General features: G+C 38.1%; 1 protein-coding gene across 1 annotated transcript in view; it reads right to left on the minus strand.

Annotated features, from left to right (window-relative positions):
* Positions 1–14,983: 14,983 nt before the first annotated feature.
* The window catches only part of srgap3 (SLIT-ROBO Rho GTPase activating protein 3), a 78,144-nt gene continuing 71,967 nt past the window's right edge, over positions 14,984–21,160 (minus strand). The window contains exons 21-23 of the mRNA XM_034692620.1: positions 20,298–20,447; positions 19,883–20,198; positions 14,984–18,451 (exon numbers count right to left, since the gene is read on the minus strand). Coding sequence (XP_034548511.1) covers positions 18,005–18,451; positions 19,883–20,198; positions 20,298–20,447 — 913 coding nt within the window. The 3' untranslated portion in view covers positions 14,984–18,004. The remainder of the gene's footprint in view (positions 18,452–19,882; positions 20,199–20,297; positions 20,448–21,160) is intronic.

Genomic DNA, 21,160 nt, shown 5'->3' on the forward strand with positions numbered 1-21,160 from the left:
CGACTTCCGGCGCTGATTTGTAGTTCTTTGTTTCTGTAGGCTAGAATCAGAATCAGAATCAGCTTTATTGGCCAGGTATGCTTGAAGACACAAGGAATTTGACTTAGGTAAACTGTGCTCTCTTTGTACAAGGCATAAGAATAAGAAATAAAAATAAAAATAAAATAAAATAAAAATAATAACAATAACATCAGCTATAAATACAAAAGAACAACAAATAGGCATGACTAATACGTACAGGCTAAAATAATATGATAAAAGTGCAGTGGTGAGTAGCAGAGGTAGTTTTTACATTATAAAAATAGTAGTTAAATAATACAAATAATAGAAATATGGAATTCTGTGGGAGAATTGTTGCATTGTATATTTACATGTATATTTACAGAGAGTATTGATCCAACAGGTATGACACTGTTATGGTTTAGTGTTCATCAGAGTGACAGCCTGGGGGAAGAAACTGTTCTTATGGCGGGTTGTTTTGGCGCACAGTGATCTGTAGTGCCTGCCGGAGGGGGAGGAGTTTGAAGAAGTTGTGTCCAGGGTGTGAGGGGTCAGCGGTGATGCTATCTACCCATTTCCTGGCCCAGGACCAGTACAAGTTCCGGATGGGGGGCAGGTTGACACCGATGATTTCTTCTGCAGTCCTTATAGTCTGTTGCAGTCTGTGTTTGTCTAGTTTGGTTGCAGATCCAAACCAGACAGTGATGGAGGTGCACAGAACAGACTGGAGGATTGAGGTGTAGAACATGATCAGCAGCTCCTGGGGCAGGTTGAACTTCCTGAGCTAACGGAGGAAGTACATCCAGGCTACCGTTAAAGCTGCAGTTGGTAGGATTGGGGTAAAAAATAATAATAACTGTACTTCTTTTGTGCTGTGTTTGGCAAAAAAGTCATAACACTCATCAACAGCCATCAATAAATGAGGTATTTTGAGATTAAAAACTTTTTAAAGAATCAGAAATCATAATCATTCTCACTCCACCATCCTTCTCCATAACAAACTCAGTCCCCTCTGCAAAAACATCACATTGAAGGTAAAAAATTTAGGAGTGACATTTGACACAGATCTTTGCTTTGACACTCATGTAAAAAAAATACTGTTAAATCCTGCTTTTTCCACCTCAAACAAATCTCCAAAACAATATCTTTCCTTTCCCCCTCTGATCTGTCCAAAGTCATCCATGCTGTTTTTTTCTCGTCTTGATTACTGTAACGCACTTTTAACAGGTATCAGCCAGAGCTCCCTCCACAGACTCCATCTACAGTAGTTCAAAATGAACCCCCTCGGATTTTAACAGGCACATCAAAATATCAACACATCACTCCTGTTCTCGCCAGCTTACATTGGCTGCCATTTTTTTTTCATGTCGATTTTAAGATCTTATTGATTACTTTTAAAATATTAAATGGACAGGCCCCAAACTATTTAAGATACCTTTTAACCCCCTATGTGCCTGGACGGCCACTCAGGTCTGTGGATGCATCTCTGCTGGTTGTGCCAAGATCCCGCCTTAAAACAAAAGGTGACCGGCCCTTTTCAATCAGAGCTCCAAGATTGTGGAACTCCCTGCCACTGATATTTAGACAATCCACAACCTTAACTGCTTTTAAATCCTCACTAAATACATTTTCATATAAGAAGGGATTTCTCCACCCTAATTCTTGTAAATATCTGCATTCAGATGTCTTGTTTTGCTTCTGTCTTTTTTCTCTCCCCTGTTTCCACTGTTTTTTATGCTTTGTTATTCTCTGCTTGTTTGTTGTGAAGCACTTGTAACCTTGTCAAGAAAAGTGCTATATAAATAGAGTTTATTATTATTATTCCATGTTATGGCGAGATCTTTGTGTTTTCCTATGTCTCTGTATCCAGCAATCTATAAATTCCAATCGCTCCTCTGACCAATCAGAGCCACTCTCCTGATTGGTCCTCCTACATCGTCCTGATTGAGTGTGCACTACGATCTGTTTGTGTACGGGGCTTACAGGCACAGAGAGGGGGTGAGAGAGGTGTAGTGAGAGGGAAATCTGGTGTGGAGGGGTAGTGTTTCAAAATCTAGCATTCAAAATCTCCCCCTGAACTGATGTCTATTCCAGGACTACCAACAGCAGCTTTAATGATACCAACATCCAGAATTTTGTTCTGGCTAAAACTTCACTGACTTGTCTCTGGCTTTATTTTTGAAGACTTAACACTTTTACATGGAAATGTATTAGGGATAGACCCATTATCGGCCGGGTCAATATTCGGCATTTTGACGCATATCGGCATCGGCTTTTTTAAAACATCCGACGGCCGATAAGGGATCAATTTAAAACTGGGTTATTTTGGCTCAAAATTCCCTAAATCACGTGGCAGAAATGACACCGTCTGCAGAAACTGTAGCCTAGCTTGTGTTCCATTTCTCCTTGCAGTTTGTCATTACAGGGGATGAGCTGAGCAGCATCCGTTGTGGCCCCTACAATAACTAGTGATGTAAAACTCATACAACCCCACTTCAAAAAATCTGTCCCATATATCCCCATAAAACAAAGATAAGTGAAAGATTAACATTTCAGTTATATTGACATTTTGGAAAACTTGATTTACAGTAAGAAACTTTAGGGAGCTATTAATTTGTTTAAGTTTTCATTTAACTTTGTAAGACATGCTGCTGAGCCTGGGAGCTCACTTCACTTTTTGTTAGAATTTAAAAATAAGATGTCTTGTCAAAGATAAACCTTTAATATGTTGCAAATCTTAAAATCTTTTTAATAAACATATGCTAAAAGGCATTTAAACGAAGTTAAGTGTTGTATTTTGTGTTATTCAAAATTTTGATGCCAATATTTTCCCTTTTACTGCAAATGAATATCGGCTCCAAATATCGGTTATCGGCCTCCTTGACTACAAATAATCGGCGTCAGTATCGGCCCTGAGAAAATCATATCGGTCTATCTCTAAAATGTATACTTGCTTTCACCCAATACCCTGAAAGACGTGTTGTTTTCCCGAATGAGCTTAATTGATGAGTGAATTACCCTCTATTTGCCTGACGTCTATGATATTTGATAGCCTGCCTCTGTCTTTTATGATAGCTACACTTACTTACATTATTTAAACCTCTGACTCTTCTGCTTTTAAACTGCTATCTCTACAATTAATCAGCTAAGTGTGTCCTTATAAAAACTGGCAAAAATATCCACAGTGTTGGACAAAAATAGGTTAGCACATTTAAATCTCATTCAGTGGATGTTTAATTTAGTTACTGTCCTTGACCAATACATTAAGGGTTGGAACTGTGTCTTTGTGTTTATATAGACATTCAAATATAATGGTACTTTTTTTTCACACAATTGAGCATATTTGTTATTTGCCTGATGAATACAGACATTAATATTAATAATAGTAAGTTATTTTCACATCAAGTTAACAAACAGTATTTAGTCTTAACTTCCTTTTATTGTCTACTTCCATTTCACATCATGGTTCAATGTATGTTTGGATAAAGGGTGCCATATGACCAAACAAAAATGTCTACTTTATTCTTAGTGTTGATATACCATCTTTTAACAGAAAACAAAACGTTTAAAAGAAAATCTTGGAATTGTAAGCCCTATAAGAGATTAAATACATTGGTAATGGTGAATATATGGTCTAAGAGTCATGTTAAACAATTTAACAAACTCAGTGTATCATTTTGCAGTGCCTACAGCAAAGCAGCAGAATCAGCACAGATAAGCTACAGTAAATAAAAAAAGAAAACAATTATGATCAGGGATTAACCACAAAAGCCAACATTTATCAAATGACATAATGTTTCGATACCACTGATGGAATCTGAGAAAATGATGAAGAGATAGCAAAAGGACTTAAACAGATGTTCATATGTCTTAGATAAACTGAATCAGCCCTTTAAAACGAACAAGCTGTTAAATTTAACCATAACTCCAAACAGAAAACCTGAGAGTTGAAAATGAATATTCCATAAAAACAAATTTACTGCGCACCCCTCCACTGAACAAGCCTTCCTGCTCATCGTTTTATTTGATGAGAACTGATCCTTTGTGACAACTCTAAGTATGAAAAATAATCCTGTAACCAAGTCCAAGCTTAAACTATGAGAAATATTATCAGACCTGTGGTGAATGGCTTTGATTGTTGATTCTTCGCAGTCAGTTATGGCAAAGTCTTTAGCAAAACAATCCTTCCACATTCAATTCATCATTGAGTGATCGTGACGTCTTTTCCTTGAACTGGAAGCAAATTCTAAGAAAAGCCTTTTAGATGCCTCACAGAGCGTGAGCATACCCAGAGGAGAATTTTACTGCTCAAGGCTTTCTCTTCTAAATCTCGGGAGACAAAATTGAGATTCTCACTTCAGCCTCATTCAAGTTTCAAATTGTTCTCATTAGTTTCTCATTAGTGTCTCCTAAAATTCACTAGGAGAAATAGTTGAGACCATGACATGAGTCTTATCTGAGACTTAAATGAGAGATCTCATTAATGGCTCATTTTGTTCTCATTTTTTAATATATTTTTGGGCCTTTTTGCCTTTATTTGACAGGACAGCTAAAGAGAGACAGGAAATGTGGGGAGTAGTGAGCGGGGGAAGACATGCAGGAAATGGTCGACTGGCTGGGAATCAAACCAGCGACCCCTGCGACAAGGACTGTAGCCTCTGTATGTGGGGCACTTAGACCACTAGGCCACCAGAGCCCAACAGACTCCACCCCTTTAATTGTAATAATCTGTCTAAATCTGGTCAGCCCTTTTGCGGCCCATATTTTAAATAAATGGTCTGTCATACCTGGTATGAAATCTCTATCTGTTGCAGTTTCTCTCAAATCAACTAAATCTTTGTGAAGTGGTTTTGTTCCAAACAGACTTGTAAAGGAAGGACCATATTGTGAAGTCAAAGAAGAGATCCTTTGACATCTAAATAGCTGATCGTGCAAGTGGTTCAAATGTTTTCATGAGAATTGTAAGTTTGTAGACAATTGCATTGAAATCTTAATTTTGCTGGGCACTATAAATGTTGATGAAAAGATGAGCTCAGGCTCTTTCTTTGCTCCATCTGAGCAAAAACTGAGTCTGACAAAAACAAATGGATGAGGTTAGATTGAGAGAGCTCCCTGATTTCTCCACCTGAGCTCAAAAGGAGTCACAACACCTGAGAAATACCTGAGAATCATGTCAGATTCTGACCAGATCTCCTTTTGAACTGAAAGGGAGACTAAGCTGAGACTTTTTGCAACTTTTTTCTGGAGGCAAGAATGAGAAACAGGAGACATAAGCTAAAGTCTCATTTTGCTTTCCAACAGATCTCATTGTTGTCTGGGAGACATAAATGAAACACTTTTGAGATCTCCTCTCTAAAATTATCTTCCTATGGGTAAAGCCACAGCAGTACATTCTTATAAATAAAACACATATTTGGAATGTTTTAAAAGGTTTTTACTTTTGCACTCTTAATAGAAAGCAATTAGAAAAACAGTTCTCCAAAGGAAAATATTTTATTTTATAGAGTAGCTGCTCTCTTTATGTGCACAAGCACGACTAAAATGAGTGTCCATTTAGTCTTTGAAATCAAATACATTAACTTGTAGAGGTTATATATTGAAGATGTGTGCTGCAATGTGATCATTGAACATCCAGAGAAAAGATATACAGTAATTAGTTGGAGTGTTAGAGACATTTTCCTGGTGGTTTGGAGTCTTTGGCCTTTTGTTGCCAAAGCTTTAATTACACTTTGCGAATGGTCTCCATTACATTTGCAAACAATCTGGGTACAAGTTTCCCCTGCAGAGGAGGAGGATAGCACTTTAATTTCTGTCTTGTTTGGCATTCATCACCCTGTCATGAATGCCAAATGACACAAAATGACACACACACACTGTTTTGTAAAAAGCTGCTCTCTGTTATCGCTTTTTCTCTGAGGAAAATTAATAAAAGTGTTTCCACATTCATTAATTCCTTTGTGCCCAGTGTCACACCTGTTAGACTGCATGAAAGTCAAATTGTTTCAGCAATCAATGGAGTTTGAATGTCAGGGCCAATCAGGTTTTCTCTATTTCAATTCATCGTCCTAGGTCTGATAAATTCAATTACTTCATCCAGAGATAATGCTGTGCAGTTTAGCTTTGCCCTTTTCCTGATTGAAGTCTTCATATTGAAATGATTTCTTTAGTCATGGGAGTTAGTGTTTGACATTCCACTGCCTTCTTTAGTCTTACTTATTAAATTATAAATGGCACAGCCTGAGCTTTGAATCCTGACCTGCAATGAATTGAATAAATGCCCACACTGAGCCCACAAAATATAAACCTATGAATAACAAAAACTAGAGCAAAAAGGACTCACGTGACAGACTGACGCACACAGATGAATCATTAAGAGATAAATGGTGTTTGTGTCTAAGGATTTCAGCTGGAGTTGAACCAATAACTGTCCTTTTTCTCCCACTCTTCAGAGAAGCTGTGATGGCTTTGGAAACTGGTGATGTTTAATCACTGCACGCTCAGCCAGCCTGTAATTATGCCCTTTAAACCAGCATGTAGACATGATGTACTGAACTCTTGTGAGACTCCCCTCTTCAGGACTTATGTTACAGATTAAAGCCATTACCAGGTGTTTAACACAGGGTCCATGTCAGTCAGGAATTTTTAATGTTCTTTTCAGAGTTATGTAACTGATTCTGTGTGTTTGAGGATCATCTACAGTACATTAAATAATCTCTGATATTTTGTTGCTTAAACTTGTCAGCAAGTTTTTTTTGTTTTCAAAGGGTAGTCTCTTAAACTCTCTCCTTGCAGAAGGAGAAGTCATCATCATGATGTAATATTAAGCCATTTTTTTTAGAAGACCTTCCCTTCTATTCACACAGACTTGAAAGCAATTTGGATGAATCTCGACCTGAGTCGACCTGAAAGAACAGAGCAAAAGAAATCTTTTCAGTTTTTCAACTTCTGTTGATAATTCCTGTCATTTATTTTTACGAAAGATCAATGAGAAGCGGACAAACTTTGTTGTCAAATGAAAAAGTTTAATCTCTGCTGCAACATATTTTTATGGAAGCTTGCTGCTGCCTATAACAGATGAGATGGCCATAATTGAAGGGTTTATTATTCAATCAGAAAAACATACAAACTCCTCTTAGAAAAGCCTCATGAAAATGTGAACCAAGGACCTTACTGCTGCAAGACAATAGAGCAAACCACTGTACCACATTATCATATACAGACAACAAAATGATTAATATGTACAAATGTAACAAAAATCATAGTTATCACAAGGAAATGTTCACCTTAAAACAAAATATTTGGAGGTTTCTTTGGCAAAATAACAAGAAAATGTCTTAAGATAAAATGAATAACAAAGTGTTTTAACTTCTACTGGTTCTTTGTTACTTTAAGATTTTCAATAGCAAAACAAGGGGAGTTCTTCATTGTTTGAAATTAACATTGTTGTTGACTTGAAGGTATGTGTTTAATTTTTGGGTGAAAAACTCCCACAGCCTTTAACTTGGACATTATGCAGAACCATGAGCCGGATTTGCAGAGAAACATGCCACATGGAGGGGACAGCTGCCTGAAATCTTGTTCAGCTTTTCTTCAGTCAAGTGCAGCATATGGAGTCTTTTAATATCTATTAAAAAAAAGAAGAATCATACAAGGGAAACATATGAGAGAAACTCTGGGTGGGGTTTCAGGTTCATGATTTTATGCAGCTCTGTGGTGGCCTCTTGCTGCCACTGAAATGTGGTTTAAATGATGAGAGTATGCCGCTTCAGAGTGCGAGAAAATCCATACTGCCCTTTTCACTTAAATGTGAGCCTAAAGCAAGTTAAAAGCAAACACACCACAGATCACTCTAGCATATTCATTAACTTTCTGATTCTCAGGAAAGAACGAGGCTTTATGTGAAGCTTAATCCAGACATATTTATGTTTCCCCCCAAAAGTCTTCTGCTAATGTAGAATAGTTGCATGTGAGCATAAACCCCAGGATATACAATTGTCAAGCTGAACATTCAGTCTATAGGCAGTGGAATCTGAGGCTTATATGTTCATATTCACTAAAACATCTCCACTATGACAAACACAGTGTCAGAGAACCGTACTGTGCTGTTTCTTATCAGTGTTACACTGTTATCTATCAACCACCTATTTCTGCCTAATGAGGCCCTCAGCAAGTGACTCATCCTGCCCTGTGTTACCCACAGGGCTCAGAGCTAGGCCTGTATGCAATCTTAAAATGGATGGAGCTGTGTAATGAGAGGAGACAGTGCAGCCTGTTGTACCTGTTGTCAAACAGATCATTTAAAAAATCTACATCACCTTGTCCTTGTCACCTTGTTATATTTTTGGCCTTTTGCAACAGGGCAGCAGAAGAGAGACAGGAAATGTGGGGAGTAGAGAGCAGGGGAAGATATGCAGGAAATGGTGGACCGACTGGGAATCAAACCAACAACCCCTGCGACTGCAGCCTCTGTAAGTGGGGCGCTTAGACCGCTAGGCCACCAGTGCCCCATCCTGATTCATTCTTGTCACATTTTCATGAATAGATAGTTTTTGCTTCCACATTAAAAATCTATTTCAGTTTAATTTGGGAGGAGGCAAATCAGAGCAATAACCCTTTCACTTTTTTGATCTACTGATCCAACAGGAAGTAACTGACAAACAACTGAATCACATATATGAAGATCAAATTACTTTGTGTTTCCTGAAAATGCATAACAGTTTGCAAAGGTTACATGTTTGAAAATTTTTGTTACTAGTAATATACTTGCATGTTTTGTCCTGGAATTGGACACATTTGATTTAATTCTTAAACCTCCTCTGAATGTAATATTCATTTCTGTGTTTTCCCTACTTCCCTTCCACACCCAGCTCACTTCCTGTAGTCCAATTCCTCCATTCTCCCTCCCTTATCACTGACTGGCTGTTGTTGACTTGGTAACTCACCCCTTCCTACCTTCACAGACTGTGAGTTAGGGTTATGGTTTAATTTATGTGTGTCTTGTTCTCCTAACATCAACTCCTTGATATCGGCGGAAATAAAGCATTGAAAATCCTTGATCACATGTCTAACCTCTAATAAGGTAAATATAATCATAACAAGCGGATGTTCTTATCAGAAGTTCTATATTTACATAGTGTATAAATGTAGGTTACACACATTTGCTGATTGATGTCCTTATCTGCAACAAAGTCATCTGTGTATTTACAAATGCAAAATGTGTTCAAACTAATTCCTGGTTATCAGCAGTATGGGAATAAGAGTAAAGAGACAACCATAGTCATCTGACAGGGTGTCATTGCAGGGCTGGGTCAGAAGATGGGGGATTTTTTTAATTCAGAACTTCTAAACATGATTTCACCAATGTCAGGTACAATGATCCACTATCATGTTCAGTGGCCAAAGACAAAACGTCTGTCAGTTTTCAACAGGTAACCGAGCTTACTAACCCACTTCATAAATAGTGAAGATGAAAGCTTGTTGTTACCATTCTTATTATTTGAATCATGAATAGTGATGATAATTATTCAGGGTCAGCTCTGACTCCTTAATTCATAGTTCAGTCATGACTGCAAAGCCACATTTGGCATGCCACTGTAAACACCATGAATATAAAGAAGTATCAATAGAGCCTTGGGGCTTTAATGTCTCATTGAAGGTACATGCCCTTGTTTGTTTTTCAGCTTTTATATCAGCAGTGATGGAAACTGATTGTATGTGTGGGTGTGTGACGTGTCATGTATTATATTGTGTGTTTCGTCTAAGTATGTGCACAAACAATGGAGACCCCTTGCTCTGCATCTTTGGACCTAATTCATTATGCATGCCCTATATGCAGCACCCTGCCTCATGCTGGCAGATCAAAGCCACACACATGGCCGGAAGTGTCAAAGAATTCAGTGCCAACTGCCTTAATCTTAAAGGTCTGCTAATAGGTAGAGTACATTTCCATTCTCACTCGCTGAGGCCAGTCACCATTTTATGAAGTTGCATCAAGTGAAATGTTTGATCGCCTGGCAACATAAAGTATTAAGTATTATGGGGATTTCTGTGGCACACTGACGTCTGTCAGACACATTGATCCAGGCAAAATATGAAAAATGAAAAAGCTTCATGTTCTCATCTTTTAAAAGAAACGTCCCTTGTCTCCTCTCACCAGCTACATCTTGTTCTGTTATGGGCTGCCCCTGTCTCTTACTCTCTGTCAGAGTACCCTTGAGCAAGGCATCAATCCTTTGCCTACTTACTGAAAGTAGTTGGGGAAAAGATATGTTGTGATTGAGATACATAACAATAAAGAGCTGCCGGTGACAATGTGGCAAATGCCATCCTCAGTACATGTTAACAACAGAAATAAGAAACATCATTCTGTAAGATGAGTCATCTCAGCATGCCCTATCTGCTATGCTATTGCATCAGTCTTTACAGACCTCTTCTTTGGTTTTTGGTGAGAATCAGAAAATAGAAAGGATACGTTGGAAATAAAAGGATCAAATAGAAGAGAATAATCTTAATTGCTTAGTTGAGGCAGGAACATTGTTCTGTTAGACCCAAAAAAAAAATGATGAAGTAAAATGACCAAATTAACAGAGCAGACTTCTCTATGTCGTACAGCAGTCAGTGCATTTATAGTCATGATGAGCAGCCAACAATTTCACATTTAAATCTGTTGTAGTTTGTTGGTCGGGTTATTTGCATTTGAAATAATAGAGCCCCTGTGATTTTTCTCTTTGCCATTGTTATTCTACTGCTTTTCAAACTAACTCAGGGTGGAGTGGATGCGTTTTGTTATTTCTGATTGACAGGACTCTCCAGAGTACAGATGTGCAGTAAAGGTCATCTATTGGCTTTTCTTACATTCCTATTATCTCCCCCAGCATCTTAAAAAGCCTGGTCTATTTTTCTGAAAGACCAAGAGGAAATTTACACTCCATTGTGTACTTTTTTACTGATATTATCACACTGATTAATGATTACAAAATAAACAGTTGATAACGTTTCACATCATTTAGATTAACCCTTCCAGCACGTCGAGCAGACAAATGACCCTTCTTAAAATTCATCTATGCACATGCAACAGTGCAGTCTAAATATTCTTGTGCCGTCTTGTCTGCTGAGATAGTGCAGCTTCAGGTAAACTATACAAATTTGCACTCTCATCTAAAGGCATACAAACTATACACAAGGGGACTTTACTTCGGAGTGTAACTACTGTACCATTTGTTGTTGAGATGCAGCGATGCTTAAGCCATACAGAGTGAAGGTTGAACATGGAAGTTATAATAACTCTGTTCTTCTGTGACTTACAAAAAGATTATGTGTTATGAAGCGTTTACTCTCATTTGCGTGTTAATCAAGATGAAGGATAAACTGAATCAGGTCACAGGAGAGGCCTCATGCAACTTGTTCTTTCTAAGCAGCTGTGGCATCTGTTCTGTGCTCATGAGACACATATTGTTCTACAGAGGCTTCACATCATTTCCAACAGGGAAACTGTACATTTTTTTGTTGGTTGCTAATTCTTGGATCTAATTTCCTCATCCTAGTAAACGTAATAATTCATAAGGTCATTTGCATCTTCATTCCAACCCTATTTCTCCATTGCTTAATTGAATAAAGCACATGCATGCATGCGCTTAGTTTTGTTTCCAGAGCCCAGAGAATGGAAATTTGTGAACAAAATAAACACAAAGTTTTATCATGTAACATAATCAGCAGAAGAGGGGAGTTGTGAAAACAGTTCATCTTCAAAAATTCTAATTATGTCAATCACTGTAAACAGACACATGAAGGTTAATGTGTAATTATGGAAATTAAACACGTCTTCATAACAATGATATCATTTATAATACACAATGCTGCATGTATTGTACTCCTTCCAGGTGTCCTCTCTTTGTAATTGAAGAATACTCAGCATCATATTATGCCTAAAAATCTCTGCTCTTGGAAGTGATCATTGATTATACATGTCATTAATTTTAAAGTGCCATATCTACAAGTCTTAGGCAATCTTTAGAAGTGCACATCCAGATCTGTATTTATAAGGGTTATATTCTTTTCAGGTCCATGATAAACATGAAAACATTTGCTTATTTGGCATGTTCTAGTTGAACAGTGGTTTCCCAGGTGGAACAAATTGCATTTTGTGTATGCTGTCAATGTGAGGTACTGGTTTAACACACTCTGACCAATGGAATAGAAAGCCAATTTCAAAGGGAAATGTAATCATCTTTATGCAAAACGCTGTTCCCTGTGTACCAAACACATTGGTTCCTAATCCTTGGAGAGTTATTACACAGGGCTGACTACACTCTCTCCATGTAAACACCTTGTTCATTCAACACTGTCACCGATGCAGTCTCTCCCCCCTGTGGACACGCATTAAACCACAGGCTCTGGTGCATGTTTGCCATTAAATGAATTCTCTTGACTTTGAAATTCATTGATTCCATTCTGTAGTACTTCTATTCCACAGTATTCCTCAACACATTTTTAAAGTTTACTCTTCTCTCAGATTTTCTATAAGCACTAATTCCACCTATTCATGTTTTGTGTTGTAATTTATAAATGTTAAGCTTTTTCAGATTTAACCTCTTTTACAACCTGGCACATTCTCATATGGGTTGACCTGGTGTTTATTACCGAGCACCTGCAGTCTATTTATTTTTAATTTTCTATATACTTACACTAAAATGTATCTGAAACATTATAAGGTCTATTGTGTTGCATTTATAGCAAGCTTTCTTTGACAAAAGGGGGGCATGCTTGAATTCTGCTAAAATTCCTTAGTGCTATCTTTTAGTAGCTATATAAAAGTATAAATGTAGGGCAGGAATTTTCAACCACTGTGCTGTGGCACACTAGTGTGCCATGACAGATCATCAGGTGTGATGTGGGACATTATCAAATTTCACTTAATTATTTCAAAAGAGTATTATTCATATACTGCAAATAATTTGCCATGGAGTGCATCTGTGCCTGCAGTGTAGTGAATGGCGGAGTAATTAAATACTTGTCCATGTACTGACCTGTGCTACCCACCCACTGGGTGGCAATAAAGCACACTAATGACCTTGTTAATTTAAGACAATATAATTAATGATGTGCGTGAGAAGTGTATGTGACAAGACGTAGGCGTACAACAGCGATGGATAAATATTCAAAAAGGAAAAATGAAAACTCCAAACAGGGCCCTGGACAAAATTCTAACCCGGACGAAGAGCGTAATATGGGTGGTGGAAAAGGCAACTTTTATGATAAAAACTACAACAGTGTCTGTGAGAGCTCTCAAAGCTAGCTACTTAGTAGCTGAACTCGTAGCCAAATAAAAAAAGCCACACAAAAATATAAATATAAATATAAATATAAATATAATGCTTTGCCCTGACACAGTCAAAGAAGTAGCCAAAGTCCCTCTCTCAGATAAATAGATTCATAAATTGAGAGACTAAATGTGTCATTTTGTAAAACTTTTGGTTGGTGGTGTGACTCAGGATTTTTTTAATGTATGAAATGTGCCTTGGCTCAAAAAAAGGTTGAAAACACTGATGTAGGTTGTCAAAAATGTGTCATTATTTTACTGTCTCTCAAACAACATGCACAATTAGACAATTGAAAGATTAACTCTACAGAGAAATAAAGTCCAATTTTGACCTAAAGCAACATCTGATATCCCATCAGCCAACTGTTTGACAACAGCTAATGCTAACAATCAACCCCATCCTAGCTAAAATTACACAAGCTAATATAATATTACCTTAGATTAGAAGTAAATTCATTGCTATCATACTATTTTAATGAACCCTTCCCAATTGCAGTGTAAAGCACCAAACATTAATATAATTTTTTCTGCCACTTGTTAGCTAATGCTGATAATTTAAAGTCACCATATGCTAGCTGCTATCTGACCATAGCTTACATGTCACCAAATAAGTGGTTTCACCTTGCAATGCTACTTTCATCCTTTTCTTGTCTGTTATTAAGTGAAACTGTGTGTAAATTATAATCATTTTTCAGATACCTTAACTTTATGTATCTTACAACCTGAAATATTGCTGAAATATTTTAACATTTTGAGTGTCCCACCACAAGAGAAAAATTGCAGCTTGTCAATTGTTATGTCCTAACAAACTTTTCTCTCTGGTCTTATGTGAGAATATCATAATAGAAAAAAAAGTATCAGGTAGTAGGATTAAGCCAGGGATTCTCAAACTTTTTTGGCTTGTGTACCCCCTTTCAAAAACAATTTCAGCCAAGTACCCCCTTGTATGGCTGAGAAAAATCTTAAGGAAATGATATGGGAAAACAACATGAATAAATGTATGCATGTGGTTTTACAGTGTCATATTAACATTGAAATGAAATATGACACAAATTCTATGCTTTTGTAGTGCAATATTTTTCAGAAATGATTAAAGATTGAGGCAGCTAGAACCTTCGATGGCCCAAGGAGCACACTGATTTATTTCTGTCAAACAAGAAGCATCAAGATGTATCACAGTTACAAGAGTTAAAACACATTTCCTTTTTTTAGTGCATTTCTTTTCCTCTCCTTATGTCTTCCCATTTACAACCAACCCCACCCTGGGGAGGGGAGGCCGTCTGGTCTAAGCGGTTCTGCAAATAATATATTTTATGAATTAATATGCTCAATTTGGAAATAGTTAGTGCTCTATTTGATGTTGCATTGACATACAAATTAAATGCTGATAAGTTGTTTTAATTTCGATTTTTTTTTTATTTGTTGTGATGGAACTTTATTTATTTTTTTTACATTTGTCACGTACCCCTAGGGATACGCGTACCCCCGTTTGAGAATCACTGGATTAAGCAACATTCACAGTCAATACATAATGATAATATGTATGGTATTGTCAGTCGAAGTGAGACAAAATACCTCAATTAACCTATCTGTCTTCTTTTGGATTTCTAAGACAGCCTGATTCCAAATGTGCCTTGTAATCACAAAAACAAGCCTCACACAGTATCATATTTCACAGAGCACTACTGGTTTATTTGGACTCAAGGTTTTTCAACAACCAGTCAGTGGTATGGTGTACATTACATCACAGGGTTTCAAACATCCAGACACTCATCCACAAACAGCATCACTAGACAAACAACTAAAGAGAAGTTTAACAGTGTGACAGCTACTCACACCTCACTCCCCACAGGCTGCTCTCCCACTGTAATGTCTATTTTGAATATTAACTTAATGTCCAACAGTGTTATCCATTTCAGCATACATTCCTAGAGAGAAAATGTCCATGTAACATCACATGTAGGGAAAACAAAAGAGCATCGAGTGCTTCATTACTACCCCCGCAGGAAGAGGGTTTATAAGAGTTCTGCTTTTTCCAACATTTCTGCAATGACTTTGATTTTACAGGAGTTACGGCTCAACCACAGCACAGGCGTTTCACACAGAACGAAAAGATGAAAGGAAATAGTCTGAGATAATTCTACTGAACCTTTCCCAGTAGATCATGTATACAGTAGTTTTCATTTCTTTAATTCTTCGGGGTCACTCAAGCACAGACAAGCTTTTCATGATGATTTCCTCTGTAATTCACCAGAGGAATAACTTTACACAATGTCTCCCTTATGATGGTTTTCCACGAGTAGCAAGAAGTAAAGATTAAAAAAAGCAACATCAGTTTATAATAAACATGACAACTAACAGACAACATATCACAGTAAAAAAAAGTAAATATAAAAGTCCAATAAAAAATGATGCTGTGCACAAAAGGCACTCAAAATTTCTGCTCCACTTATGCAAGTGTCTATAAATAAAAAAACAAACAGTCTAGTTAATTAAATATGATGTAAGTCCACCTTTTTAACTTCTGTGCTTTCTTTTGCATTTGAATACACATATGCTTTTTTTTCTAACATTATCTTCATAGATTTCAACAGGTGCAAAACTGTTAACAGGAAAGACAAATAGAAATATATGAATAAGCTCAGTGATTGTAAAATGAGCTGCACATCATACTAGCACTGCCCATGTGAGCTGATGTTATCAAGAGGCAATGCCAGCAGGAACCAGCAGAGGGTGTAAGCGCACTGTATGACATTAAATGCTGTTTTTGCCTGTTTTTCTGTTTGCATAACTTTCCATTCTTTAGAATCCTCCCTTCCCACCCTGGACATTTATAGATCTGTCAGTAACAAGCAATCATGTATCTGATTATTACTGCAGAAAGCACAGAATGGCTGCAGAGTTAAAGAGGAATCAGAGCTTGGTTTACATGCTAATAAGTGAGTATCTTTTGCTCAATCTAGCAGTTTTCTCTTTCATTCTTTGTGTTTGAGTAACTGCAGCAAGCAGCAGAAATCATCATTCCCAATCCCTGTAAATGTTAAGGCCTATTCCTTGAGGCAAAAAACATCCATAATTGCAATAATTTGTGCGTTTTACCCAGGCAAGGCACTGCATACAGCCATTAACTGCCCCAGAGGATGAGTCAGACGTTACAGCGCAAAACATGCAGAAAAGAGCAGGCTCTTTGGGATGCGGATAACAAGGTCTCTGGATGAGAGCTGTCAGAATGACAAGAGAGGTAAAGTAAATAAAAACACTGAAATGTTCTCTTTTAAGTTTTCTACCACAGAAAACAAGAAATGGTATGCAATAACTTTATCTATCAATACAGACAAGAAAAGGCAGGAAGATAGGAAACAGATGTGAGAACAGGATGTCACACTGTCTGCTTCTCAGGTTCCTCTGGGTGTGTATCACATTTTCATTTTGAAAGAGGAGCTGTAAAAGGGTACAATTCAATGCATCTTTTGCAATGAAAGTACCCAGATAAAACTTGAAGAGGAAACAGTTCTAGCTTCCAATTGAACACTTTGTGTGTCAAAACATGATGCCAACAAACAAACCAAAAAAAACAGTCTTTGTTGTCTGTTAGTCAGTGGTCAATTTCTCTATAACAGTTATCAGATGCATTCTAAGCACACACAGCACAAGTTAAATTATTTGAATTCTTTTTTTTTTTCCACAGACAAAGAACGTGTTTGCAGTTCACTGAAGATGATACAAAAGGAGGTGTATGATCTTAACAAATCAATTCCACAGCCATCCCTTTTACTTTTTTTTTTGTACTGTACAAAATTAACACTTAAAAAAAGAACTAGCTATATATTATTTACATGTTTACCACAGGATTTTCTACATTAGTTGGTGCATTAGTTTTCTGCATTTTTATACAGGACATAGAAAAGGACACAGAGACAGCACTGCTTACTGTCCTGCTGCTCATAATGGTGCAAGATGACGTGTTTTATAAAGTCCTGATCAGTAATGTTTAAGTTAACTGAGATCATGCTTATTTTAGTTTTGCAGTGGATTTTGTGTAGACTATTTATGAGACCAAAAGTCTCTCACATTATAATACTGTCAAATATTTGACTGACTGAAATTTAATTCCAAATTTCTCAACTGATGCAAGTTTTTCATGATTTCCTTATTATCTCCCTGCATGCAGAGGGATACAATGTCACTTAGTTGATACTTTAATGGACATCCAATGTATTATAATACAAAAAGTAAGTATGGCGACTTCAAGTAAGATTGTATGTACAGTCATAAAGTCTGTTACAGACAGACATTGTATTTTTCCTGAATGCTTGCACATGCCCATCCAGATGTTCGTTTCATACTCATAGACAGCTGGACGACGTGTGCTGGGTGGAAACCAGATTGCACACAAGTATTGCTTCACTTGCATTCACTGTTATCTGTGTTACTGAGGTAAACTGAAATACCTGTGTTCATGGACACACTCTAGTTAAATCAAGTTTCAAAGAGCTTTACGCTATCACACCTCTGCAGCTTCTTCCACCCTTTTATCACCAAGGTAACACACTTATACCCGCAAGTCAGGCAGAAAACACAGAGGAAATGACAATCTGCTATTTTTTCACATCAACACTCCATCTTTAAGCTTTCCCCTTACGTGGAAAGTTTTACAACCTTCCCAACTGTCAGATTCCACCTTCGCTACATGGTACCAGACTTATCACCAGCATCACCAGATGTGTTCATATTAGAACCAGCGGCTGTGTTGTTACTTGGAAACATCTTCTCAGTGGGAGTTACAGCAGGGCTGCCGACTCCTGATGAGCTGGAGCTGCTGGAGCGGTGTTGGGTGGGAGGAGGGCGCACCGGCCTCATGGGTGGAGGGCGTAGCTGAGTGCCAGCCAGGCGGGCAGAGAGAGCGGGTTTGAACGTGGTCATCATCTCTGAGGTGGAACTGCTGCTGCGGCGCATGGCTGCATCTGGGTCTCGGATCATGATGGTGTGTAGAGGGCTGCCAGGCTCAGAGCTGACAGGGTTCTTCATGGGCTCCAAAGTGTCCAAGACCACGTCGGGAGCCTGTTTAACCGTGTTCTGTCGCTCCAGCTCACGCAGCTCATGCAGAGCTGTGGTCATAGTCTTTTCTATGTCCTGAAAGGAGAGGGATGAAGCTGATGAGAACACAACATGATAAATAAAAAACTCAACACGGAAACATCTCTTTTTTTGAAAACTGTTCATGGTACACAAAAATGTTAGACATTCCCCTTATATCTAATGAAACAGAAGTAAAACAAATCCATAAAAGGACATCACTCTAAAAAACCATCAGTGATGTGAAGTGGTTAGGGATCATACTTACCTTACACTTTGTATCTACACGCATGTAACATTATCATTGACCATTTCCAGTTGTTGACTGCAAACAGTCCTAAATTAGATCACTAGTTTCCTTTTTATTATCCAATACTGTCCATATTACTCTTTTAAATCTTGTATCATTGTTGCATGTTAACACAGTTGTATCATATCATTAGGAAATGATCACAAAACAACAACCTTAAATGCTGGAAGAAATGCTAATGATTCCTAAAATACAGCTGCATAGTTTTCTTAATGTTCTGTTGATACCTAAAGTAACAGGGATTTGATGTGTATGGGTTAAAACCATAGACTGTATAAAATATGAATGACACAACAGCTACCCAGAATTAAGCCAAAACGTACAGTGCTTGGTGTCTGGAGGTAGAATAGGTTACAAGGCCTTCCTCCTCCATTATAACAGATGAAACAGGGGTGAGACAATAAAATTAAAATGCATTACAAATAGATTTTTCACGAACATGCTTTTTGTTTTAGCAGTTAGCTCCTCTCATCCTGATTTATGTGCTTTTTTTCTGCAAACTTTAGGCTTCACTACTCACAATTGGGGAGTGATGAAGGTGTGTCATCCATATCATAGACAGTAAATAATATGATCCTAAAAAGTACTTGTTGGCTAATGTATCAGTTGAAACTTTAAGCCTGACGTTGATATGTATACAAATCTGATATTTGTATGCCCACACAGAGCATGACAACATTAACATTTTATACTTCTGGGAATTTGGAAGAAAAATTCTATGTGAACTTGTTTGGCATTTTAAATAAACTGTCAGCTTTGGTCAAGTCAGGGTACAGGCTGAACCTTTTATGTGTAGATAGGCTTTGGATCTCACTGCTGCAGCCATTAGCTGATGAGAACAGTGTGGTGCCAAATGTTCACTACTCCTCAGCTTGTTATGCAGCTCCAGTCCTCTGTGTCCTTGAGGTGTGTGTCTATCACACAGCTGCAGTCTGGCTCTGACATTTACTCCTCGTCCCAGCTGCTGCTCCAGACTGACAGCTACATCAGGGGGCCTGGCTCTATTCTGCCAATCCTTCCCAATCCATTTATATCCCATCATTACCTGACACTTCATATCAAGTCTGGTTGCTGAGACCACAAGGCAACCAAACAGAGATAAATAAACAAATTATACCAGTTTTGTTTTGTTAACGATCCAGACATTTTGGTCTTTGCCGAATTTTTCCCACCTTTACCTCGGCCAGAGTTTCAGTCTCCAATGATTTGTGGTCCCCGAGGCTGCTGTGTCGGGTGGCCCCTGTCACCGGCCTCAAAGGGTGACCCTCAGGGTAAGCTTTTCGATCTGGGTAGTTGATGCTTCCAGCACTGCCAAATGTACCGAGACGCCTCTTTTCTGGACTCTCCATTCGAGCTTTGCTGATGGACACCTTGTGAGGGCTGCTGGGACAGGCTGCAGCCCGTGGAGGCGTGTCGGCTACTCTGGTGGGGCTGTGAGTGTCTGCACCACCTCTATGACGAGGGATTGCAGCTCCATCAGACCTTAGTCTGACCCTGTGAAGAGAGATTAGATCAAACAATCAGTTAAACTGGAACTCATCAGTCACTTCACATGACTCTGAGGTATTTGAAGACGTTCTTATTTGCATCTACCTTCCCATGACTCCTCCAAAGTTGTAGTCAGGTGATGGTTCACATGGGGACGGAGCATCATTTTTGGATGAACCCTTATCATCCAGTAGCGGACCGCTGCTGGCTTCACTGTCTGCTTTCTGACTGAGGTTATCTGAGAAAGCATCATCCCTGAAAGAGCAGAACACACCACATATTTACTCTACAACATGTTTACAGACATTCATTTAAACTTAGGTGAAGAACATTCAGAGCTTCATCCAACACAAGATTTAAGTTTAATAGTGTCAGCTAAACTTATGATCCATTCAAACAAGAGAGAAAAAAAACAACAACAGAAAATAAGCTAGAGTTATCTACGCTTGGATATATTTATCTGGGCTTTCCTGAAATATCATGTTACAACAACGTGAAGGAAATAATGACCTCATTATGAAGTGCACCTCTGATCATACAGGTAAAAATGTCAACGCTGTCATGTTATTTCATTACACATTTCAAGTTCATCCTCACTCTAAATCACTCATAGATCTAACCCTTTATTGCCAAAAGGAAATGTAGTTATGCTTGGCACTGATGGCTCTACCATTATTGCTCCCTGGGTTTGCCTAGTAGCATGCTACAGGTTCCAATGGAATGCAATGTAAAAAAAAAACTTGTATGCAGAGTGGCTAAAGCCTTCTGACAAGAAATGTGGAGGCTGGGATGGTGGAGGCAAACGTTACCAGCAGCAGCATCACATGTGGAATTGCCTTGTTGTGCAAATGTGCTGTGGTTGGTTTGTAATAGATTAAGAATTATAATATACCAGCAGGCTGTCAGCTAATTACAGCTTTATGTGTCCTAATGGAACTTACACAAAACTTCATTGGTGTGAAATTGTT

The sequence above is a fragment of the Notolabrus celidotus genome, chromosome 1 (assembly GCF_009762535.1).
Source record: "Notolabrus celidotus isolate fNotCel1 chromosome 1, fNotCel1.pri, whole genome shotgun sequence".
In the NCBI taxonomy this organism is placed as follows: domain Eukaryota; kingdom Metazoa; phylum Chordata; class Actinopteri; order Labriformes; family Labridae; genus Notolabrus; species Notolabrus celidotus.